Here is a 26,203-nt window from a genome sequence, read left to right as displayed (position 1 = left end):
TGGCACCCAGCCTATGGTTTCTGACTTTCATAATCTGGACACTCTTCCCAGGCAGGAGACGATGCAGTCCTTGAGAAGCCCATCCCCATCTGGGACGTCACAGAGCCGAGGCTCTAAGTGGGTGGATCAGCTGCCGGGGCAGCACGGCTGGTATAGTGCAGGAAGTGGGGGGAAATGATTGAAAATCAGTGTAAACTCGTCTGGTTCTATCTAGTCAGAGCACGGCTGAGCTGGGAGCAGCAGCTTGGGTGCAGCAGGGCATTTACACCCCTCCGACCAGACCCGCTGCTGGGAGGGGCAGCTCGGGTGCAGCAGGGCATTTATACCCATCTGACCGGACCCATTGCTGGGAGGGGCAGCTCGGGTGCAGCAAGGCATTAATACCCACCCGACCAGACCCACAGCTGCCATCTCCTCTGGTTCTTAGTCATGGAAACACAGCTCAAGTTGCATTATGCTTCCATCTTTAGCTACTAATTCTCTTCACATATATGAGAAAGTTTGAGGGAAATCTTTGCAGATTCCACTCACAACTGTGGCATCTCCATCTGTCACTCTGCATCCTGGTGATTGGGTGCTCAGTGCAGGGTGACAGGCTGGCTCAGCAAGTCTGCAATGGGTTATGCAACTGGAAAACATAGGAACCCATGAAAAAGGCATAGGAATCTACATTTTACAAAAAATGGATAGGGGCCAGCCACAGTGGCTCATGCCTGTAAACCCCAGCACTTTGGGAGGCCAAAGTGGGAGGATCGCTTGAGCCCAGGAGTTCAAGACCAGCCTGGGTAACATAGTAAGGCCCTGTTTCTACAAAAATAAAAACAATTAGCCAGGTATGGTGGTGCGCCTGTGGTCCCAGCTACTTCGGAGGCTGAAGCAGGAGGATCACTTGTGTACTGGAGGTCAAGGTTGCAGTGAGCCAAAATTGTACCACTGCACTCCAGCCTAGGAAACAGAGGGAGTCCATCCCTGAATTAAAAAAAAAAAAAGAAAGTTATGTATTACTTCTGTTCCGGGGTTGGTTTGAATTGTTTGATTTTATGGCATAAGTACAACATTTTTGGCCATGCATGGTGGTTCATGCCTGTAATCCCCATGATGGTGACAGGAGGCAGCCAAATGCCTAGGCAGAGAGGGATGGGTCCCCCGAGAAACCCCACCTCAAGCCGAAGATAGTTTAAAGTCAAGCTACAAGTTAAATCCTCAGTTTGGATTGAGAGCCTGTCTTCCTGTCTGGCACGCCTTCCTCTGATTGATCCCCACCCTTCACCTATTTTACATATACCTACCCTTTTCTAATTGGCTTTCTACACCGTCATGCCCACCTTTGAGTGGTGTCTTCACTTTAACCTCTTTTGCAGACTCACAAACCAATCAGCACACACTCCTCACCCTGTGCCTATAAAGACCCCAGACTCAGACTCAGTTGGTAGAGGGGAGCTGGCCTAACTCGGGTGAAGAGACAGCCTGACTTTGGGGAAGATGACCTGTCCTTCCCATCTCCTCTCCAGCTCCCCTCTCCACTAAGAGCCATTTTCATCGCTCAATAAAATTCTTCTCTGCCCTCCTCACCCTTCTATGTCCACCGTATCCTCATTCTTCTTGGGTGTGGTACAAGAGCTCAGGAACCACCAAACACGGTTACAAGCTATAACGTAGGCAAGCTGAGGCACGCCAGTGTGGCTGGGCAAGGCCCAGGTGGGGCATTGCTAGGGCTTGCAAAGGGACCAAGAAGAAGACTCCTATGGCTGGGTGCAGTGGCTCAGGCCTGTCATCCCAGCACTTTGGGAGGCCGAGGCGGGTGGATCATCAGGTCAGGAGTTTGAGATCAGCCTGACAAACATGGTGAAATCCCGTCTCTACTAAAAATACAAAAAAATGAGACATATGTGGTGGCGTGTGCCTGTAATCCCAGCTACTCAGAAGGCTGAGGCAGGAGAATTGCTTGAACCCGGGAGGCAGAGGTTGCAGTGAGCCAGTTTGTGCCACTGTACTCCAGCCCAGCCTGGGTGACAGAGTGAGACTCCGTCTCAAAATAAACAAATAAAATAAAAAATAAATAAAAAAGAAGAAGAATCCCACATCACCAGCACTTTGGGAAGCCAACGCAGTGGATTGTTTGAGGTCAGAGTTCATGACCAACCGGGCCAACATGACGAAACCCAATCTCTACTAAAAATACAAAAAAAACATTAGCCAGGAGTGGTGGCACATGCCTATAGTGCCAGCTACTCGTGAGGCTGAGGCACGAGAATTGCTTGACCCAGGAGATAGAGGTTGCAGTGAGCTGAGATTGCACCACTGCACTCAAGCCTGGGCCACAGAGTGAGACTCTGCCTCAGAAAAAAAAAAAAAAAAAAAAAAAAATACTATACTTTTTACAGCCCTGCCTCCATTCACAGTTGGAAAAGGCCCACTCAGGAAAGTTCTTCAAGGAAAGCAAACACAGTAATGAGCCCCTTTAAATAAAAATACTGTTGACAAAAAAGCTAAACTCTAAAATACCTAACAAGGTTTATTCTGTGCCACTGTGAGTGACCATGGCCCAGGGAACACCTGAGAAAGTACACCCAAGATGGTCAGGTTAGTTTGGTTTTATACGTCTTAGGGGACAGAATCCCAGGCAAAGACGTAAGTCAATACACGGAAGGTGTGCACTGCTTCAGCCTAGAAAGGCGGGCGTCTCGGGCAGCACTCACAGGGCACAGGTGGATTCCAAGATTTTCTCATGGGCAACTAGTTAAAAGAGTTAAATTGGCCGGGCACGGTGGCTCACGCCTGTCATCCCAGCACTGTGGGAGGCCAAGGTGGGCGGATCACAAGGTCAGGAGTTCGAGACCAGCCTGACCAACACGGTGAAACCCGGTCTCCACTAAAAACACAAAAATTAGCTGGTGTGGTGGCACGCGCCTGTAATCCCAGCTACTCAGGAGGCTGAGGCAGGCGAGTCGCTTGAACCCAGGAGGCAGAGGTTGCAGTGGGCTGCGATCGTGCCAATGACTTCCAGCTTGGGCAACAGAGCAAGACTCCCTCTCAGGAAAAAAAAAGAAGAAAAAAAAAAGAGTTAAACGTTGCCTGAAGACTTGAAGTCAGCAGAAAGAAATGCCTGAATTAAAGGGGCTTGTGAAAGTCAAGGTTCTTGTTACATAGATGAAGCCTCCAGGTAGCAGGCTTCAGAGATAATAGATGGTAAATGTCTCTCTTCAGACCTTAAAGGTATCAGACTCTTAGTTAAATCTCTTCTAGATCAGAAAAAGACCTGGAAACGGAAGGAGATTCTCCACAGATGCAATTTTCCCCACAAAATATGGTTTTGCAGGGTCATTTCAAAATATGTCAAGAATAGATTTTGGGGTAAAATACTTTTATTTCCTTCAGAGCCCACCATCTGTCACGTGATGCTATGCCAGAGTCCAGTCTGGGATTTTACTGCTACAAAGAATCTGTTTTGTCAGACTTACGATCTGTTTTAACCTAAAGTTCATTGGTTGTACAAACTTCAAAAGGGAGCAGGTACAACGAGGTGTGTCCAATCTCCCTTTCTGTCTGTCATAGCCTGGAATTTAGTTTTCCAGGTTGCTCCCGGGTCTCCTTGGACGAGAGGATGTTAAAGCAGGCCGCTAGGCAGACATGAAGAGGGCAGGAGAGGCCCCCAGCTAGGAATGTCAGGCGGTCATCAGGTGATGGTCAGGCAGTTGTTTAGGCGTCTCTCTAAAATAATAACCGGTCACTGCCAGCACCAGGGAAAGACAGTCTCACAACAGATGGAAAACACCTAAAACTTCTGCATGGGAGAATAAGCAAAAAAAAGAAAGAAAACACCTAAGGCTGGTGACAGCATCTTCCTTAGAGGATCTCAGGAGTTGGGTGAATGGGCTCCAGCAAGCATACTGAGGTGAAATGGTAGTGTTTAGACAGTATATGGCCTTCCTCTAGAAACACTCGGCTGGTAAGGGAAGAATGCCTCAAGTGAGCATGCGTGCAACTGCGCACAAAAACTCAAAAGGAGCTTCCGGTAGTGAAACCCATGCAGGTGCCTAGAGGTGGCTCCCAGGAGGGCCAGGAGCTCCACACCCCTCCCCATTCCTGCCCCAAGCGTCTCCTCCACCTGCTGTGCATCCGCACCCTTCGTCACAGCCTGTGTCATAAACGGGTAAAGGCAGGGCCTCTCTGTCCCTGCGTTCTGTGAGCCGCTGCTGCAATTCATCGAACCCGAGGAGGGGGTCGTGAAAACTCTGATTCATGGCAGGTCGGTCAGAAGCACAGGCCACACCTGGAGCTTGCGACTGGCATCAGAAGCGGGGCCATCGTGTGGGACTGAGCCCTCCACCTGCAGGGTCTGACACGACCTCCAGGTGGATGGTGTCGGAATTGAATTGAGGACACCCAGCCAGTGTCCACTGCACAACTGACTGTTGTTTGCTGGTGGAGAGAAATCCCCCACATTTGGTCACAGATGTCTTCTGTGTTGATTGTTGTGTGGTGTAAGAGCAGAGAAAACAATGTGAGTTTGAGTTTTTCTACTCAGAGAATTTGAAAATCCAGTTTTACTATTCTTGCTTCTCTTCCCCAAATCCCGTCCCTCCCCATGGCCTGACGGCCCCTGAGGAGTCTGTCTGTCCTGTGCGGGACCCTGGCTGACGTGTACAAGACTGGACGTGTCTAAAACTGTGAGGCCCAGCACCCCTCGGCGGAACAGGTCACATTCTACGAAGTCATGGGCTTCTGGGCTCGTAAAGACAGAACCACAAACACAGATGCCAGACAGGAGCTGAAACCTGTAAAGCTCCAGGTGTACCCCAGGACACTGCGCTGGCGTCTGAGGTACCCCAGGAAACTGCGCTGGCGTCTGAGGTACCCCAGGACACTGCGCTGACGTCTGAGGCCTGGAGGGGGACGTGGCGCTGCTTTTCCCTGTTGTTCCACGTCTTTCTGGAGAGACTCAGCGGGCTTTGAACCATGCCTGCTATCCAGGCAAGACACAGCCAAGCGAAGTGCAGCTGCAGTGAGACCCACAAACAAAAGGCAGACACTGGAGGTAGTGACCAAACCTATGGAGGCGGTCTGCAGGAGGAGACGACAGAAGAGGACTAGGGCAGGCGAGGTCCCTGGGAAGGGTCACAGCCCACAGGGTCAGTGCTTCCAGCTCAGCATGTGTATCATATATAAATACGCCAACTGTGAAGGAAGACTTTTTAAAAATTCAGTTAAAAAACTGTAAAGGCTAGAAAAGGGGTAAAATCAGAAACAAAGTAGGACAAGCATGGAGTGGCTGGGGCTCAGAGGAGGATGCCCCACAATGGAGGCCTCAGGAGCAAAGTCCCTCTCAGACCTGCTCTGCCCTCCCCTCTCTCCCCCCATTCTCCCCCAAGGCAGTCATAAAACCTGTAAATATTGGCCAGGTGGTGGCTCACGCCTGTAATTCCAGCACTTTGGGAGGCCAAGGCAGGCAGATCACTTGAGGTCAGGAGTATGAGACCAGCCTGGCCAACATGGTGAAACCCCATCTCTACTAAAAATACAAAAATTAGCTCGGCGTGATGGCAGGCACCTGTAATCCCAGCTACTTGGGAGGCTAAGACAAAGAATCACTTGAACACAGGAGGCCGAAGTTGCAGTGAGCCGAGATTGCACCATTGCACTCCAGCCTGGGCGACAGAGTGAGACTCCATCTCAAAAACAAAAACAAAAACAAACAAAAAAAACTTGTAAATATCACTCTAATTTCCTCCACCATTCTGTGTAAAACCTGGCCATAAAGAAATTCTCGCTGGGTGCTGGTGGCTCATGCCTGTGATCCCAGCACTTTGGGAGGTCACAGCAGGTAAAATGCTTGAGTCCAGGAGTTTGAGACCAGCCTGGCCAACATGGTGAAACCCCATCATTACTAAAAACACAAAAAATTAGCCGGGCATGGTGGCTCACACCTGTAGACCCAGCTACTTGGGAGGCTGAGGTGGGATGATGACTTGAACTCGGGAGGTCACGGCTGCAGTGAGCCACGTTTGTGCCGCTGCACTCCAGCCTGGGTAAAAGAATACGACTGTCTCAAGAAAAAAAAATTATCTGGCCAACCTTGTTTGACTGTAGGTCTCAGACCCCCACTGCAGAGGGGTCCTGCCTCAGATGGAGGAAAGAGTGCTGGTCAGAGAGGCTCAGGAGAACTCAAGATGGGCCCTGCTGGTGCCCCCAGTATGCTTCCATGGTTCACACCCGCCATCCAAGTCCACTTCTACACAGCTGCCCGTTTCTTCGAACCTACACATAAAATCAGATCACTTCCCTGGGTCTCTGGGCCTTCATTCTGAAGGCTCCCATGTCACATTAAACTGTGATGAAATAAGCTTGTCATGCTTTTCTCTTGTTAATCTGTCTTTTGTTATGGAACTGTCAGCCATGACACTTATGATGGGTGAGGAAAGGTATCATCACCCTTTTTCTCCCCTACAAAGCAGACTTACATTTTGTTACAAACTGCTAAAAATAACAAAGTCTTATTGATACGGTTTGGCTCTGTGTTCCCACCCAAATCTCATGTTGAATCGTAATTCCCAGTATTGGGGTAGGGACTTGCTGGGAGGTGACTGGATCACGGTGGTGGATTTCTCCCTTGCTGCTCTTGGGATAGTGAGTTCTCACAAGATCGGGCTGTTTGGAAGTGTGTAGCGCCTCCCTCTGCTCGCGCTCTCCTGGCATCATGTAAAGATATGCTTGCTTCCCCTTCACCCTTCTGCCACGACTGTAAATTTCCTGAGGCCACCCCAGCCATGCCTCCTGTACAGCCTATGGAACTGTGGGTCAATTAAACCTCTTTTCTTTATAAATGACCCAGGCTCAGGTAGTTCTTTATAGCAGTGTGAAAACAGACTAATACGCTCTTTTAACCACCTTTAGTATTCTTTGGCTCCTTCCTCAAATAGCAAGGTCAGCCCTAATTTTGTCCGACAATTAGACGCTGATTTCAGCATGTCTCAGGTCATGGGGCCTTTCAGCCACAGAGAGAAGAGCTCGATGCCTGGCACTCATGTGCTGTGTTCACCAGGCTGATGTAAAGCCCAGAGGACAGCCACATCAGTGGGTAGATGCACTGTCAGAAGGGTTTGAACAAGAGCGGCTCCATCCTGAAGAGGGGCTGGGTAAAACAAGGCTGAGACCTACTGGGCTGCATTCCCAGGAGGTCAGGCATTCTTAGTCACAGGATAATTCAGGGTCAGCACGAGATACAGGTCACAAAGACCCCACTGATAAAACAGGATACAGTAAAGAAGCTGACCAGGCCGGGCGCGGTGGCTCAAGCCTGTAATCCCAGCACTTTGGGAGGCCAAGACGGGCGGATCACGAGGTCAGGAGATCGAGACCATCCTGGCTAACACGGTGAAACCCCGTCTCTACTAAAAATACAAAAAACTAGCCGGGCGAGGTGGCGGGCGCCTGTAGTCCCAGCTACTCGGGAGGCTGAGGCAGGAGAATGGCGCAAACCCGGGAGGCGGAGCTTGCAGTGAGCTGAGATCCGGCCACTGCACTCCAGCCTGGGCGACAGCGCGAGACTCCCTCTCAAAAAAAAAAAAAAAAAAAAAAAAAAAAAAGAAGCCGACCAGAACCTGCACCACGACAGTTTACAAATGCCACAGCAATGTCAGGTCTAAAAAGGAGGGACCCTCGTTCCACAAACTGCCTGCCACTTTCCTGGAAAACACATGAATAATCCACCCCTTGCTTAGCACGTCATCAAGAAATAACCAAAAAATAGCCAACCGGCAGACCTAGTGGCTGCTCTCTCTATCAAGTAGCCATTCTTTAGTTTCCTTACTTCTCAATAAACTTGCTTTCACTTTGTGGATTTGCCTCTAAACCTTTCTTGTGAGAGATCCAATAGCCAGTTCTTGGGGTCTGGATCAGGACCCGTTTCCAGTAACAAAACCACCCTGTCCAAGCAGGAGGGCAGCCCTGTCAGACTAACCTATGAATAAGTGCAACTCTAATGAACCTCCCAACAAGCTAGTCCTAGCACTCCTACATGGAACACAAGGGGGCAAAAATAGCTAAGACAGCTGGCTGGGTGTGGTGGCACACGCCTATAGTCCCAGCTACTCAGGAGGCTGAGGCAGGAGGATCACTTGAGCCCGCAAGGTCGAGGTTGCAGTGAGCTGTGATTGTACCACTGCATTCCAGCCTGGGTGTCAGATTAAGACCCTGTCTCAAACAAATAAAAATAAAGTAAATTTTTAAAAAAGAGCTAATGGGCCAGGTGCGGTGGCTCACGACTGTAATCCCAGAGCTTTGGGGGGCCAGATGGGTGGATCACGAGGTTGGGAGTTCAAGACCAGCCTGGCCAACGTAGTGAAACCCCATCTCTACTAAAAATACAAACAAGTAGCTGGGCGCGATGGCAGGCGCCTGCAATCCCAGCTACTCAGGAGGCTGAGGCAGGAGAATCACTTGAACCCGGGAGGCAGAGGTTGCATTGAGCCGAGACCACACCACTGCACTCCAGCCTGGGCAACAGAGCAAGACTCCGTCTAAAAAAAAAAAAAAACAAAAACAAACAAACAAATAGCTGATAGCTGGACGTGATGGCTTACGCCTGTAATCCCAGCACTTTAGGAGGCAGAGGTAGGCAGATCACTTGAGGTCAGGAGTTCAAGATCAGCCTGACCAACATGGTGAAACCGCATCACTACTAAAAATACAAAATTAGGCCGGGCAGCCAGGTGCAGTGGCTCACACCTGTAATCCCAGCACTCTGGGTGGCCAAGGCGGGTGGATCACAAGGTCAGGAGATCGAGACCATCCTGGCTAACACGGTGAAACCCCGTCTCTACTAAAAAATACAAAAAATTAGCTGGGCATGGTGGCGGGTGCCTGTAGTCCCAGCTACTCGGGAGGCTGAGGCAGAAGAATGGCGTGAACCCAGGAGGCAGAGCTTGCAGTGAGCCGAGACTGCACCACTATACTCCAGCTTGGGCAAAAGAGCTAGAATCAATCTCAAAAAAAAAAAAAAAAAAAAAAATTATGCTGGGCGCAGTGGCTCTTGCCTGTAATCCTATCACTTTGGGAGGCCGAGGCAGGCTGATCACCTAAGGTCAGGAGTTCGAGACCAGCCTGGGCAACATGATGAAACCCCATCTCTACTAAAACACAAAAATTAGCCAGGCATAGAGGCAGGCACCTGTAATCCTAGCTATTTGGGAGGCTGAGGCAGGAAAATTGCTTGAACCCAGGAGGTGGAGATTGCAGTAAGCCGAGATCGTGCCACTGTGCTCCAGCTTGGGCAACAGAGCCAAATTCTGTCTCAAAAAATATATATAAATAAATAATAAAAATACAAATACAAAATTAGCCGGGTGTGGTGGGGCACGCCTGTAGTCCCAGCTATTCAGGAGGCTAAGACAGGAGAATCGCTTGAACCCGGGAGGCAGAGGTTGCAGTGAACCAAGATGGTGTCATTGCACTCCAGCCTGGCAACGGACTGAGAGTCCATCTAAAAAAAAATAATAATATCGGCCGGGCACGGTGGCTCAAGCCTGTAATCCCAGCACTTTGGGGGGCTGAGACAGGCGGATCACAAGGTCAGGAGATCGAGACCATCCTGGCTAACACAGTGAAACCCCGACTCTACTAAAAACTACAAAAAAACTAGCTGGGCGAGGCAGCAGGCGCCTGTAGTCCCAGCTACTCGGGAGGCTGAGGCAGGAGAATGGCGTGAACCCGGGAGGCAGAGCTTGCAGTGAGCTGAGATCTGGCCACTACACTCCAGCCTGGGCAACAGAGCAAGACTCCGTCTCAAAAAAAAAAAAAATAATAATAATAATAATAATAATGAAAGAATAAATAAATTTGTTTACTAAAAATAAATATAAAGGCTGGGCGTAGTGGCTCACGCCTGTAATCCCACCACTCTGGGAGGCCAAGGCGGGCGGATCATGAGGTCAGAAGATCAAGACCATCCTGGCTAACAGAGTGAAACCTGGTCTCTACTAAAAAATACAAAAAATTAGCTGGGCGTGGTGGCGGGTGCCTGTAGTCCCAGCTACTCGGGAGGCTGAGGCAGGACAATGGCATGAACCCGGGAAGCAGAGCTTGCAGTAAGCCGAGATCATACCACTGTACTCCAGCCCGGGCGACAGAGTGAGACTCCGTCTCAAAAAAAAAAACAATAAATAAATAAATAAAAATAAATAAATAAATAAAACTAAAAATAAAAACAACAGCTAAGACAGCTGACAGAGGAAGAACGGAGAGACCCTGCCCCAAGAAGTGCCACCAGGCCATGGCAGTGGGCAGATATTTTCATGGAACTGGGTCATTTTCCCCAGGAGACGGTAGCTGATAAGAAATACATGGTACAGAGGTCCCTTTTTACATATCAAAATGTTAAATAAAACAAAAAGAATAATGACCTTTTGATACCGCAAAAGCCTCTTCCCCTTCCCAGAACAGCCCAAACCACACACAGAGAGAAAAACTAGAAAGTGCATAACAGTTTCAAACAATGCAGTGCCAACGCTGTCAGCAGTGACAGAGAACCACTGAACCAAGATCAGGAGAGGCTGAAATCCCGGGAGGCGAGAGCCAGCCAGGCCACGTCTGTTCTGGGGTTCGGGTTACTGATTTGGCATCCCTGTGGGGCTGAAGAGAGAGTTCCCAAGAGGCTCTTGTAGCTCTCCCGAGTGGGCAATGTTTGTGCGAGAGGACAGGACATTCTAGCACCGCAAGGGAAGGCCCTGGCCCCTCCTGGGCAGCCCCTCCCTGAGGGTGCAGGAAGACCAGCAGCGCAGGACCCTTGGGGACTCTCTGAGCACTTATCAGTGTTTCTGGCTCCTTAGGTCGATGAGATTCTCTCCGAAACAACCTTCTGCCCCTCAAGCAGGGACCATGGTCTGTCCCTCAGGCACTAGGCACAGAGCCCGGCCATTAGGCCTCCACTTAGTGAGTAAAAGAGCCTCGAACAGGGTTGAACAATGCCGTGGTGGGGGGATGCAGCCACACCCCACACACGATGAGACAAGGCAGGTTACCCATCCTGACACAGGCAGGCGTGGGAGGGCTTAGACATGTGGTCACCCCTGCATAACACCCGACCCACTGCTCCTGGCTGGACTGTCTCTTCCCAAACCAAGTAAGCCCCAACCGACCACGGCCCTGACAACATCATCCCCACCAAAGAGCATAAATACCTTGTCGTGCTGCCGCAGGTACTCCTCACAGGTACGGAGCGTCTCCACCGGCCGCACCTCCCCGAGGGAGCACAGGGCACTGCAGACCTGCTCCTGCACCACGGGGTCCTTATCGGTGATGGCGTCCAGCAGGGTGGAGGCCAGCTCTGCAGTGACAAAGCCCCGTTAGCACGCTCACGCCCAAGCACCCTCTCCTATCGCACCTCAGCTGCCACTCCTGCAGTGGACACGCCTGTAGCCTCTGAGGATCACAGACACAAAGCAGGAGAGGGCACAGCTGCTTTCTCTCTCGTATAACCTCTCCCCGCCTGTGCTGCTGCGGGGGTCGGGTGCACTGCGGGGACAGGCTGTGGAGCTGCAGGGCTCACATTCCAGCTGCCCGAGGAGCTGCCTGGCCAGGACACACTATTTAGCACATCAGGGTTGAGTGACACAGAGGACACAGCCTGCCCTCCCACACAGGCAGGCATGAGGCTGTGCTGGTCCTGATCACATGGCCTGAGCTTCCTTGAGGACACTGGCTCACTCACCAGCCGGACTCTTCAGGAAGGCTCCCTGAGGGTCTGTGCCCAGGCAGCCTGGGATTCCCCATGGCCCCACTGCCCACATATAGCCCTTGACAGGCAGGTGCTGGGCAGAGGGTCCAAGACCCCAGCAGTGAGAAATACATGAAGGAATAAAGATATAGCCTCATCCCATGGCTCTCAGCCCCCATGGACCAGAGCTGAATCAAGAAAATCATGGGGCTGGGCGCGGTGGCTCAAGCCTGTAATCCCAGCACTTTGGGAGGCCGAGACGGGCAGATCATGAGGTCAGGAGATCGAGACCACCCTGGCTAACACGGTGAAACCCCGTCTCTACTAAAAAAAAAAAAATACAAAAAAAAAACTAGCCGGGCGCGGTGGTGGGTGCCTGTAGTCCCAGCTACTCGGGAGGCTGAGGCAGGAGAATGGCAGGAACCCGGGAGGCGGAGCTTGCAATGAGCTGAGATCCGGCCACTGCACTCACTCCAGCCTGGGCGACAGAGCGAGACTCCGTCTCAAAAAAAAAAAAAAAAAAAAAAAGGAAATCATGGAATAAATGTAGTGCTCTACAGGCAAGGCCAGGTGGTTCCCTGTACACGGGAAAGGGCAGGCCAAGCATCCCAGGGACTTGTGCCAACCGCCACTCCACCCCAACGAGACCCTCCAGGCTGGTTTGGGGATGTCCCTTCCCTTTTGCTCCAGCAGCACCACACCCAGGCTGCCAATGAGGACATCCCAGGAGGCAACTGCTGGGGCAGAGGAACACACAGGCATCAGGGCATGACTCAGTCTCCCTCTGGGAAGGGATTCCTTCCTGAGTAGGAAGCTGGACTTTTAACAGCCCTCCATTTCCAAAGTCCAGTAGTTAGCCAAAGAGGCTGATCCAAATCAATGAGATCTGACTGTACCTAAGGCCACGTTCAGCCAGTAAAGCAAACTCGGCCTGTGCTGAACTAGGTCTGCATCTGCTTTTCCGGCTGTGGCCATTCATGTGTGGAAGCGCCGGGTCTCACCTGCTCTGGGAGCCTGCCCTCTGAGGGCAGCGAGGCCACGCCCCTCCCTCCGAGGGCACTGAGGCCACGCCCTCTCCCTCCGAGGGCCCGGTGAGGCCACGCCCCTCCCTCTGAGGGCAGTGAGGCTAGGCCCCCTCCCTCGACCTCACCTCCTCACTGCTTTGCACTGCCCCGGCTGGGCAGCTCCCGGGCCCCACTTGTACTCACAGACTCTTCTCACCACCCCACCTCCACCTATCAACACCCCAGTGCCATTCTGGGCCTCTCAGTCTCCCTCAAGCTCAAGGCATGGCACCCAACAGTGGCACTTAACGAGCCCTGAGGTGTGGCTCATCACTGGGACAGAGCTCTAGGGAGCAGGGACAAGTGGGCAGAGCTTCACCCATTCTGGCCCTGCAAACAGTCAGCCTTAAGTGAGCCACAGCCTCAGCTGGGGAAGTGGTGGCAGCCAGAGCAGACCCCAGACCTGAACCGGGGCCTGCGTGCTCAGGTACAGAGGCTCAGCCGCCCAGGGACCCTCCCGCTCAGAGCAGGCTGAACTGAGCCTCTGGGCAAATCTGTGCTCCCTACTACAACGGCAACGCTGCTACAACCTCGATGCCATGTCCCTCCAAAATCCATCTGTTGGAACTTAACCCCGTGTGACAGCATTAAGAGTGGAGCCTTTGGGCTCCACCTTCATGGACGGGATCGGTGCCTTATAAGAACGCTTGATGGGGTCGGGCACAGTGGCTCACACCTGTAATCCTAGCATTTTGGGAGAACAAGGTGGGTGGATCACCTGAGGTCAGGCGTTCAAGACCAGTCTGGCCAACACGGTGAAACCATATCTCTACTAAAAATATAAAAATTAGCCAGGTGTGATGGCAGGTGCCTATAGTCCCAGCTACTCAGGAAGCTGAGGCAGGAGAATTGCTTGAACCTCAGAGGCAGAGACTGCATGAGCCAAGATCACGCCACTGCACTACAGCCTGGGTGACAGAGAGAGACTCCATCTCGAGGGGAAAAAAAAAAAATGCTTGATGGCCGGGCACAGTGGCTCCCGCCGGTAATCTCAGCACTTTGGGAGGCCGAGGCTGGTGGATCATTTGAGTCCAGGAGTTTGAGACCAGCCTGGCCAACACGTTGAAACCCTGTCTCTACAAAAAAAAAAGAAAAAAATACAAAAAGGACAGCGTAGTGGCATGCACCTGTAGTCCCAGTTACTCAGGAGGCTGAGGTGGGAGGATCCCTTGAGGACAGGAGGCAGAGGTTGCAATGAGCTAAGAGCACCACCACACTCCAGCATAAGCGACAGAACAAGACCCAGTCTCAAAAAAACAAAAGAAAAGATTGAGGCCCTGCATAGTGGCTCACGTTGTAGTCCCAGTGCTTCATGAAGCTGAGGCAGGAGGATGATTTGAAGCCAAGTGTTCAAGACCACCCTGAGCAACACAGCGAGACCTCATCTCTACAAAAACTAACTTTAAAAAATAGGCTGGGTGTGGGCTGGGTGCGGAGGCTCACACCTGTAATCTCAGCACTTTGGGACGCCAAGGGGGATGGATCACCCGAGGTCAGGAGTTCGAGACTAGCCTGGCAAACCTGGTGAAACCCCCATCTCTACTAAAAATACAAAAATTAGGTGTGGTGGCGGGCACCTGTAATCCCAGCTGCTTGGGAGGCTGAGGCAGGGAGAATCACTTAAACCTGGGAGGCGGAGGTTGCAGTGAGCCGAGATCCACTGCACTCCAGCCTTGGCGACAGAGTCAGACTCCGTCTCAAAAAAAAAAAAAATTAGCTGGGTATGACGGCACAGGCCTGTAATCTCAGCTACTTGGGAGGCTGAGGTGGGAGGATGGCTTGAGCCCAGGAGGTCACTGCACTCTAGCCTGGGCAACAGAGTGAGACCCTGTCTCAGAAAACAAACAAACAAACAAACAAAGGCTTGAAGGACACCCTAGTCCCTTCAGCACCTCCAGTCATGAGATGACACAGCAAGAGACTCCATCTATGAGTCAGAGAACAGCCCTCACAGACATCGAATCTGCCAGTGCCTTTATCTGGGACTTCCCAACTGCCAGTACTGTGAGAAATACATTCCTATTATTCATTAATTACCCAATCTAAGATATTTTGTTACAGCAGCCTGAACAGCCTTTGAAGACTAATTTTTTTTTTTTTCTGATGAACATCTGGAGAAAGCATGTTCATTCAGCAGTCACTCCAGGCCGGGTGCGGTGGCTCACGCCTGTAATCCCAGCACTTTGGGAGGCTGAGGCGGGTGAATCACTTGAGTCCAGAAGTTCAAGACCAGCCTGGGCAACATGACAAAATCTTATCTCCATGAAAAATACTTCTGGGCGTGGTGGCGTGTGCCTGTAGTCCCAGCTACTCAGGAGGCTGAGGTAGGAGGATCATCTGAGCTCAGGAGTTTGAGGCTGCAGTGAGCCATGATTGCACCACTGCACTCCACCCTGGGTGATAGTGGGAGACCCTGTCTTTTTTTTTGAGATGGAGTCTCGCTCCATCGCCCAGACTGGGGCGATAATCTCAGCTCACTGCAACCTCCACCTCCTGGGTTCAAGCAATTGTCGTATCTCAGACTCCCGAGTAGCTAGGACTACAGGCACATGCCACTACACCTGGCTAATTTTTTATTTTTTTAGTAGAGATGGGGTTTCACCATGTTGGTCAGGCTGGTCTCGAACCCCTGACCTCAGATGATCCGCCCGCCTCGGCCTCCCAAAGTGCTGGGATTATAGGTGTGAGCCACCATGCCCAGCTGACCCTGTCTTAAAAAAAAAAAAAAAGGTCAAACAAAACCTTCAAATCACATCCTGAATGCCATATGCTTTTCTGAGTCCCAAACTCAAGGCTCGTGTGCGGGAGGTCTACACCTGCCACATCACCTAACCTGCCCAGAACCCACTCTGGCTCCCGAGCGTCGGGTGGAAACTCCAGGCACCACTGGAGCTGGTAAGAGACTTGGCCTGCCCTGACCCAGAGGCAAGAGAGGCCTCACACATGGCCACCCCCAATCCCCATGCACTCACTCTTTATGGAGGACTCAGTCATGTCTGTGGTTTCAGCTTCCTTCACCCAGTGTGAACATGGACAACTTCTTCTCCAATCTGGAATAACCAAAATCACAAGATTTAACTCATAAGACTCAACGATATCTGAGTTTACAGGCAATTACCATTTCCCTGTAAAACACACAATTTAAATGAATTTGTTGGGGGGGAAACATCTCTGTCACATTTTCTTTGTGCCATTCAGGGAGGGCAAAAGACACCATGATCCTCAACAGTTTCCAACTCTCCTCCATCCCTGAGCAACATCAGTCCTGCCAGCGCCTCACAGGCCTGCACAGGCTTGTCCGCAGCTGGCCCACAGACGCCTCGCCACCATCAGCCCCAGCAGGAGAAGACGCACCTCCATCTAGAGCATCCTCCTCCACACCGAGGAACTGAGCACGGCCACACCGCTTTCACACACTGCATGCCATGCGCCACAGCATGCGACGACGGTCCCAAGAATCGAGTCCAGCAAGTGTCCAAGTTCCTTCTGCCTCTTCACCACAGGCACACACTCAAGTCCTGCATCATGCTTTCCGAGGACCTGGGTCATCAGAGGGGCTGCAGGCCCACCATGAGCATGGCAGCCAGCATCCTAACAACTCACATTCTCTGTTCTCTGAGCTCCCACCGGCCCCTTCATTCCCTGATCACCTCCTGTCCACCATTCCTTCCTAACACACTCCAGAGAAAAATGAAGGAGAGAAAAATGAAGGAGAGACGCCACCCCTGACCAGCCAGGACACCTCCCTGTGCTGTGCACACATGGGTTGGAGATGAAGTAAGAAATCACGGAAATCTTGGCCGGGAGCGATCACTCATGCCTGTAATCCAGCACTTTGGGAGGCCAAGGTGGGCGGATTGTTTGAGGTCAGGAATTCAAGACCAGTCTGGTCAATATGATGAAACTCTGTCTCTACTAAAAACACAAAAATTAGCTGGGCGTGGTGGCGGGCACCTTTAGTCCCAGCTACTCAGGAGGCTGAGGCATGAGAATCGCTTGAACCTGGGAAGCAGAGGTTCCAGTGAGCCAAGATCACACCACTGCACTGCAGCCTGGGCGACAGAGTGAGACCCTGTCTCAGAAAAAAAAAAAAAAAAAAAAAGTTCTAGCACTTTGGGAGGCTGAGGCAGGTGGATCACTTGAGGCCAGGAGTTCGAAATCAGCCTGGACAACATGGTGAAACACCATCTCTACTAAAAATACAAAACAATTGGCCAGTGTGGTGGCTCACGCCTGTAATCCCAGCTACTCAGGAGGGTGAGGTGGGAGAATTGCTTGAACCTGGGAGGCAGAGGTTGCAGTGAACCGAGACTGCACCACTGCACTGCACTCCAGCCTAGGCAACAGAGCAAGTCCTGCCTCAAAAAAAAGCAAAGAAAAACAGGGCCAGGCACAGTGGTTCACATCTGTAATCTCAGCACTTTGGGAGGCTGAGGCGGGTGGATCATCTGAGGTCAGGAGTTCAAGACCAGCCTGGTCAACATGATGAAATCCCATCTGTACTAAAAAAATACAAAAATTAGCTGGGTGTGGTGGCACGTGCCTATAATGCCAGCTACTCAAGAGGCTGAGGCAGAAGAATCACTTGAACCCGCGATGCGGAGGTTGCAGTGAGCTGAGATCGTGCCACTGCACTCCAGCCTGGGCAACAGAGTAAGACTCTGTTTAAAAAAAAGAAAAAAGAAAAACAAAAAAACATATTCCATAGAGATCCCAAACTGTGGAAGTGTTAAGAGCTGAGGAGGGCAGTGACTCTCAGGCAGGGCAGAAAACCCATGAAAGTGCCCACAGCACACACTTCCCAGAGACAACGGCATGCCTGACGTGGAGCATCAGAAGCCAGAGTTCCCAGGCCTGAGCTGAGCTGGGGAGGCGGAGGAGCTGGGCTGAGCGGCTGGGATCTGGGACCAGTGGCTGTGCCCTGCGGGCAGTCAGCACTGCCCAGCTCCACCGTCCAGGAAGAAACGGGTGGGACCAACGCCAGTCCACGACTGTGCAGCACCCCTTCCAGTGCAGCAGCCACGTTCGCCCAACTCAAACAGGAGCTAACAAAACAAATGAGCACACCGGCTTGGACTTATCTGCTCCCAGCCCGGGTGAGAATCACAGGACAACTAAAAAACTGGACGAAACACAAGAAACCACTGTTTCTCAGGACAATGGACATCAGAAAATGAAGGACAGTGAGGCCTGAGAGGTAGGAAATGAGGCGTAGCCCCAAGAGCCCAGCTCACTGCCTGGAGAGAGGACCCAGGCTTAGGGCCCAGCAAAACACCTAAGCTGAAGAGACAGAGCGGGTAGTGCCGGCCGATACCAAAGTGGCTGGAGTCTGCAGTCCAGTATCAGAGAAAGCGTTGCCCAGAGAGAACTTTAGAGACCTGCAGCGGGTTCCCTGGGCACTCGGCAAGTTCTGGTCAGCAGAATAATAGCCCCTAAGCTCCCCACACCCTAATCCCCAGAACCTGTGTGTATGAACCCTTACACGGCAAAGGGATTCAGTAGATGAGATTAAGGGTACAGGCCCTGAGACAGGGAGATTATCCCGGATTACCTGGGTGAGACCAACCTAATCACACGAGTCCTTAAAAGCAAAGAACCTTTCCTGGGTGGCTCAAAGAGAAGAGATGGAAGAGCGGGGAGGAGAAATTTGAAGCGTGAGAAGGATTCACCCCACAACTGCTGGCTTGGAGGATGCAGGAGGGAGGCTCTGAGACGAGGAATGCAGGTGGCCTGGAGAAGCTGTGAATGGCCCTCAGCTGGCAGCTGACAAGAAAACAGGGGCTTCCGTCCTACAGATGCAAAGAACCAAATTCTGCCAGGAACCTGAGACAGCAGAAGCAATCCTTCCCAGGGGCACCAGGAAGGGAAGCAGTTCCCGGCGCCTGGGGACTTCTCACTCCAAGAACTTTATGGTAATAAATTTGTGTTGCTTAAGGCACTAAATTTGTGGTAACGTATTGCATTAGCATTAGAAAAGTAATACAAATGCCTTGTATGAGAACAAACTATCCAAGGCTGCAGAAAGAGCCACACAAAGGGATTAGGAGAAGCAACATCCAGGGTTTCCACAGGGCCAGGAATGGGGCCTGCTCCCAGCAGCTGGAGTGGACAGTGTCATGACTCATGGAGCACCAGGCAGAGTGCTCAGGACTCCACCTCAGTCATCAACCAAATCAGTCCTAGACTAAACGTCATTCCGGTCTCACCTAACAAAGCTAAAAGAAAGGCCCGACAAGATCAAACTGTTCCCAAGTAACTTCGCCAGCTCCCAGCACAAAGCTCATGAATACTAACAGGAACACAAAAATATCCAGCACCACCAAGGCAAAAGCAATGCCTGGCATCCAATCAAAAATTACCAGGCGTGGGCCGGGAGCGGTGGCTCACGCCTGTAATCCCAGCACTTTACGGGGCCGAGGCGGGTGGATCACGAGGTCAGGAGATCCAGACGATCCTGGCTAACACGGTGAAACCCCGTCTCTACTAAAAATACAAAAAACTAGCCGGGCGCGGTGGCGGGCGCCTGTAGTCCCAGCTACTCGGAAGGCTGAGGCAGGAGAATGGCGTGAACCCGGGAGGCGGAGCTTGCAGTGAGCTGAGATCCGGCCACTGCACTCCAGCCTGGGCGACAGAGTGAGCCTCTGTCTCAAAAAAAAAAATTACCAGGTGTGCAAAGCAAGAAAATTCAACCCATTGTGAGGATGAACCAACCAATACAAACTGACCCAAAAATAACACAAACCAAAGAGTTCAGAGACACAGACATTAGTTATTAAAACTGTATCATATATTTGAGAAACTACAGGAAAGATTAAATATGTTAACACTAGGAGGTTAAAAGCAAAAGGATGGGCAAAGAAAAACATGGCTGGCATTAGTTACAAGAAAGCTGGAGTCACATTAGACAAACTAGATTTCAGAAATATTAACTATCCTAAACACTTTTACCTGGTAACACAGCTTCAAAATACACAAAGCCAAAACTAATAAAAATGCAAGGAAAGGCCGGGCGCGGTGGCTCAAGCCTGTAATCCCAGCACTTTGGGAGGCCGAGGCGGGCGGATCACAAGGTCAGGAGATTGAGACCACAGTGAAACCCCGTCTCTACTAAAAATACAAAAAATTAGCCGGGCGTGGTGGCGGGCGCCTGTAGTCCCAGCTACTCAGGAGGCTGAGGCAGGAGAATGGTGGGAACCTGGGAGGCGGAGCTTGCAGTGAGCCGAGATGGCGCCACTGCACTCCAGCCTGGGCAAGAGCGTGAGACTCCATCTCAAAAAAAAAAAAAAAAAAAAATGCAAGGAAAAATAGGCAAATCCAAATTCCAGTAAAATTTCAACATCTCTTTTTCCTTTTCTTTTTGACATGGAGTTTCGCTTTTGTCACCCAGGCTGGAGTACAATGGCAGGATCTTGGCTCACTACAACCTCCGCCTCCCGGATTTAAGTGATTCTCCTGCCTCAGCCTGCCCAGGAGCTGGGACTATAGGCACGTGCCACCAGGCCTGGCTAATTTTTGTATTTTTAGTAGAGACGGGGTTTCACCACGTTGGCCAGGCTGGTCTCGCACTCCTGACCTCAGGTGATCCACCCACCTCGGCCTCCCAAAGTGCTGGGATTACAGGTGTAAACCACCATGCCCAGCCCTCTGTCTCTGTTAGAACAAGTGAACAGAAAATTCGGCCAGGCAGAGTGGCTCACACCTGTAATCTTGGCACTTTGGGAGGCTGAGAGGCAGGTTGATTGCTTGAGTTTAGGAGTTCAAAACCAGCCTGGGTAACACAGCGAAACCCTGTCTTTACAAAAAATACAAAAATTAGCTGGGTGTGGTGGCGCATGTCTGTAATCCCAGCCACTCCGGAGACGGGAGGATCACTTGAGCCCAGGAGGTCAATGCTGCAGTGAGCAGAGATCACACCACTGCGCTCCAGCCTCAGCGACAGGAGGGAGACCCTCTCGCAAAAAATTTTAAAAAAAAAAGTGTAAAAGAATTCAAGGCATACAAAGTATGTTCTCTGACCACAATGGAACTAAATATATTAATAAGAGAAAGATATCTGAGAAATCCCCAAGAGTTTCAAAACTATTTAATATGCTTTGAAATAATACATGGGTCTAAAAAGGAATCAAAAGTGAAATTACAAAGCATGCTGAAGTGAATGAAAATGACACGACATATCAAAATCTGTGGAAACTTACAGCACTAAATATCTTTTTAGAAAAGAAGAATGACTAAAGTATACAGAGAATGTGCAGGAGAAAAAGAATGAGTTCAACTTCTACCTGAAGAAACTAGAGGCCGGGCAAGGTGGCTGGCTCATGCCTGTAATCCCAGCACTTTGGGAGGCCAAGGTGGGTGGATCACTTGAGGTCAGTTTGAGACCAGCCTGGCCAACACAGTGAAACCCCACCTCTACTAAAAATAGAAAAATTGGCCAGGCGTGGTGGCTCATACCTGTAATCCCAGCACTTTGGGAGGCCGAAGCACGGCACGTGGATCACCTGAGGTCAGGAGTTCAAGACCAGCCTGACCAGTATGGTGAAACCCCATCTCTACTGAAAATACAAAAATCAGCTGGGTGTGGGGGTGCGCCTGTTGTCCCAGCTATTTGGGAGGCTGAGACAGGAGAATTGCTTGAACCCAGGGGGCGGAGGTTGCAGTGAGCCAAGATAGCACCACTGCATTCCAACCTGGGCCACAGAGCGGGAGTCCGTCTCAAAAAAAAATAATAATAATAAATTAATTAATTTTAAAAAAAAGAAATAGATGGCCAGGCGCGGTGGCTTATACCTGTAATCCCAGCACTTTGGTAGGCCAAGGCAGGTGGATCACTTGAGCTCAGGAGTTCAAGACTACCTGGGCAACGTGGCGAAACCCCACCTCTACCAAAAGTACAAAAATTAGCTGGGTGTGGTGGCACATGCCTGCAGTCCCAGCTACTCAGGAGGCTGAGGTGGAAGGATCACTTGAGCCTGGGAAACAGAGGTAGCAGTGAGCCAAGACTGCACCACTGCACTCCAGCCTGGGCGACAGAAAGACCCCTTCTCAAAAACAAAAAAAAAAAAAAAAAAAGAGAAAAGAAAAGAAATAGGCAAATCCCTTAAAAGACACAAGCTACAAGCTATCAAAGCTCACTCACAAAGAGATAACCTAAATAGTCCCATAGCTAAAAAGAAATTGAACTTACAGTAAAAAACCTTCCCATAGAACCTAGACGGTTTCCCTGAAGAATCCCACCAAACATGTGAGGAAGAAATAATACCAACTACACACAAATTCTTCCTGAAAAACTAAACACAAGAGACTACTTCCCGACTGATTTTCTGAGCATTACCCTCATAGCAAACCCAAAGGCCTTGTAAGAAAGCTATACAGGCTCACGCCTATAATCCCAGCACTCTGTGAGGCCGAGGCGGGTGGATAACTTGAGGTCAGGTGTTCGAGAGCAGCCTGGCCAGCATGATGAAGCCCCGTCTCTACTAAAAATACAAAAGTTAGCTGGGCATGGTGGCACGTGCCTGTAATCCCAGCTATTTGGGAGGCTGAGGCACAAGAATCACTTGAACCTGGGAGGTGGAAGTTGTAGTGGGCGGAGATCACACCACTACACGCCAGCACGGGCAACAGACTGAGACTCCATCTTAAAAAAAAAAAAAAAAAAAAGAGAAAACTGGCTGGGCGTGGTGACTCACACCTGTAATCCCAGTACCTTGGAAGGCCAAGGTGGGCAGATCACGAGGTCAGGAGTTCGAGATCAGCCTGGCCAACATGGCGAAACTCCATCTCTACTAAAAATACAAAAATTAGACTGGGCGTGGTGGCTCACACCAGCACTTTGGGAGGCCGAGGCGGGCAGATCATGAGGTCAGGAGTTTGAGACCAGCCTGACCAACATGGTGAAACCCCATCTCTACTAAAAATACAAAAAAATTAGCTGGATGTGGTGGCGCACGCCTGTAATCCTGGCTACTCAGGAGGCTGAGGCAGGAGAATCCCTTGAACCCAGGAGGCAGAGGTTGCAGTGAGCTGAGATCACGCCACTGCACTCCAACCTGGGCAATACAGCAAGGCTCCATCTAAAAAAAAAAAAAATACAAAAATGAGCCAGGTGTGGTGGTGTGCGCTGTAATCCCAGCTACTCAGGAGGCTGAGGCAAGAGAATTGCTTGAACCCAGGAGGCAGAGTTTGCAGTGAGCCGAGATAGCACCATTGCACTCAAGTCTAGAGACAGAACAAGACTCTGTCTCAAGAAAAAGCAAGAAAACTACAAACCAATATTCCTTATAGACACAGATGTGCAAATTCTTTTTTTTTTTTTTTTTGAGACAGAGTCTTGCCCTGTCGCCCAGGCTGGAGTGCAATGGCGCAATCTCGGCTCACTGCAACCTCTGCCTCTGCCTCCCAGGTTCAAGCGATTCTTCTGCCTCAGCCTCCTGAGTAGATGGGACTACAGGCACGCACCATCACGCCCAGCTAATTTTTCTATTTTTTTAGGAGAGATGGTGTTTCACCATGTTGGCCAGGCTGGTCTCAAACCCCTGAGCTCAGGCAATCTGCTGGCCTTGGCCTCCCAAGTGCTGTGATTACAGGCGTGAGCCACCGTGCCCGGCCGGTTTTAATATTTTTAAATTCAGCTGATATAATTCACATCACTGATAAACTAAGAAAGAACAACCATATGATCATCTCAATAAATGCAGAAAAAGCATTTGTCACAATCCAACGTTCACTTATGATAAAAATTCTCAAGAAGAGAAGGGAACTTCCTCAACTAGGAAGAGAAGGAAACCTGCTCAACTTGTTACTTAAGATAAACTGGCCGGGTGCAGTGGCTCACGCCTGCAATCCCAGCACTCCAGGAGGCCGAGGCAGGTGGATTACTTGAGGTCAGGAGTTCGAGACCAGTGTGGCCCACATGGTGAAACCCCATCTCTACTAAAAATACAAAAATTAGCCTGAGTGGTGGTGGAGGCCTGTAGTCCCAGCTACTCAGGAGGCTGAGGCAGGAGAATCACTTGAACCCAGGAAGCAGGGGTTGCAGTGAGCTGAGATCATGCATTCTGGCCTGGGTGACAGAGCAACACTCTGTCTCAAAAAAAAAAAAAAAAAAAAGAAAAACACCTAAGAAAAATCTGTAGTTAACATCATACAACTGGTCCTTGAACAACACAAGTTTCAACTGCATGGGTTCACTTATACACAGTTTTGCGTCAATAAATATATTGGAAAACTTTTTGGAGATTTGTGACATGTTGAAAAAACTTACAGACATAGTCTAGAGATATCAAAAAAATTTAAGAAAATGTGAAATATGTCATGAATGCATAAAATATATGTAGACACTAGTCTATTTTATCATTTACTACCATGAAATATACACAAATACGTTATAAGAAGTTAAAATTTATCAAAATAGGCCGGGCGCGGTGGCTCAAGCCTGTAATCCCAGCACTTTGGGAGGCCGAGACGGGCGGATCACGAGGTCAGGAGATCGAGACCATCCTGGCTAGCACGGTGAAACCCCATCTCTACTAAAAAATACAAAAAACTAGCCGGGCGAGGTGGCGGGCACCTGTAGTCCCAGCTACTCGGGAGGCTGAGGCAGGAGAATGGCGTAAACCCGGGAGGCGGAGCTTGCAGTGAGCTGAGATCCGGCCACTGCACTCCCGCCTGGGCGACAGAGCGAGACTCCGTCTCAAAAAAAAAAAAAAAAAATTTTATCAAAATATACATGTACACTTACAGACCCTACGTGCTGCCGTCTGCAGTCAAGAGAAATCTAAACATAAAGACACAGTGTTGACAGGCCCAGCGCAGTGGCTCACGCCTGTAATCCCAGCACTTTGGGAGGCCAAAGCAGGCAGATTAACTGAGGTCGCGAGTTTGAGACCAGCCTGACCAACATGGAGAAACCCCGTCTCTACTAAAAATACAAAATTAGGCTGGGCGCGGTGGCTCATGACTGTAATCCCAGAACTTTGGGAGGTCGAGGTGGGTGGCTCACGATGTCAGGAGTTCAAGACCAGCCTGGCCAACATGGTGAAACCCTGTCTCTACTAAAAATACAAAAATTAGCCAGGCATGGTGGTGGGTGCCTGTAATCCCAGCTACTCGGGAGGCTGAGGGAGAGAATTGCTTGAACCTAGGAGGCAGAGATTGCAGTGAGCCGAGATCGCACCACTGCACTCCAGCCTGGGCCACAGAACAAGACTCTGTCTAAGAAAAAAAAAAAAATTAGCTGGGCATGGTGGTGCATGCCTGTAATCCCGGCTACTCGGGAGGCTGAGGCAGGAGAATCGCTGGAACCCAGGAGGTGGAGGTTGCAGTAAGCTGAGATCACGCCATTGTACGCCAGCCTGGGTGACAAGAGGGAAACTCCGTCTCAAAAAAAAAAAAAAAAAAAAAAAAGATGCAGTATTGAATCACAACTACACAGAATTAAGTGTAGCACATACTGTAGTACTGTGGTATTTCCATAGCCACCTCTCATTGCTACTGCAGTGAGCTCAGGCACTGAGTGTATCTGCTTAACACACCGTGGGACGCCATCACCCCCGCGTGAGCGATTTGCAGTAAAGCCCGTGGTTCTCCCACATTTTTCAACATGTTTAGTCAGTGCTTTGAATGACACCACGGGACCCATACAAAGTGCCAGCAGTGGTGCTGGAAGTGTTCCCCAGAAGCAGAAGAAAGCCATGACTTTACAAGAACAAGTTGAATTGCCTGGTTTGTACCATAGACTGAGGTCTACAGCTGTGGATCACTTGAGGTCAGGAGTTTGAGACCAGCCTGACCAACATGGTAAAACCTCATCTCTACTAAAAAAATTTTTAAAAATTAGCCAGGCGTGGTGGCACGTGCCTGTAATCCCAGCTACTTGGAAGGCTGAGGCAGGAGAATGGCTTGAACCCAGGAGGCAGAGATTACAGTGAGCCCAGATTGTGCCACTGCACTCTAGCCTGGGCAACAGAGCCAGGCCCCATCCAAAAAAAAAAAAAAAAAAAAAAGGGCAGGCACTTTGGCTCACACCTGTAATCCCAGCACTTTGGGAGGCCAAGGCGGGCGGATCACCAGGTCAGGAGATCGAGGCCATCCTGGCTAACACGGTGAAACCCCATCTCTATTAAAAATACAAAAAATTAGCCGAGTATGGTGGTAGGTGCCTGTAGTCCCAGCTACTCGGGAGGCTGAGGCAGGAGAATCGCTTGAACCTGGGAGGCAGAGGTTGTAGTGAGCTGAGATCGCACCACTGCACTCCAGCCTGGGCGACAGAGCAAGAATCTGTCTCAAAATAAATAAATAAAAACAGAACTGCCATATCATCCAATGATCCTGAGTACGTATCCAGAGGAAATGAAATTAGGATTCAAAAAAGACGTCTGCACTGCCATGGTTACTGCAGCACCATTCACAAAGGCAAGATATGGAA

The 26,203-nt window shown here is 50.4% G+C and overlaps 1 protein-coding gene across 47 annotated transcripts in view; it reads right to left on the bottom strand.

Moving 5' to 3' along the window:
- MROH1 (maestro heat like repeat family member 1) overlaps positions 1-26,203 on the bottom strand; it is a 118,697-nt gene that overhangs the window by 85,847 nt on the left and 6,647 nt on the right. For 46 of the 47 annotated variants that reach the window (XR_012416786.1, XR_012416791.1, XR_012416793.1 and 43 more), the window contains exons 2-3: positions 15,750-15,827; positions 11,178-11,323 (exon numbers count right to left, since the gene is read on the bottom strand). Coding sequence is in view for 24 of the 47 variants with exons in the window: in XM_065519850.2 (XP_065375922.1) it covers positions 11,178-11,323; positions 15,750-15,771 (168 nt within the window). In the remaining 23 variants the exon portion in view is untranslated. Of the gene's footprint in view, positions 1-11,177; positions 11,324-15,749; positions 15,828-26,203 lie in introns of those variants that run through there. The other variant, XM_073999759.1, reaches the window with a different exon arrangement.

This window comes from Macaca fascicularis, chromosome 8 (genome assembly GCF_037993035.2).
Source record: "Macaca fascicularis isolate 582-1 chromosome 8, T2T-MFA8v1.1".
Classification (NCBI taxonomy): domain Eukaryota; kingdom Metazoa; phylum Chordata; class Mammalia; order Primates; family Cercopithecidae; genus Macaca; species Macaca fascicularis.
This window is presented reverse-complemented; position numbering and strand designations above follow the sequence as displayed.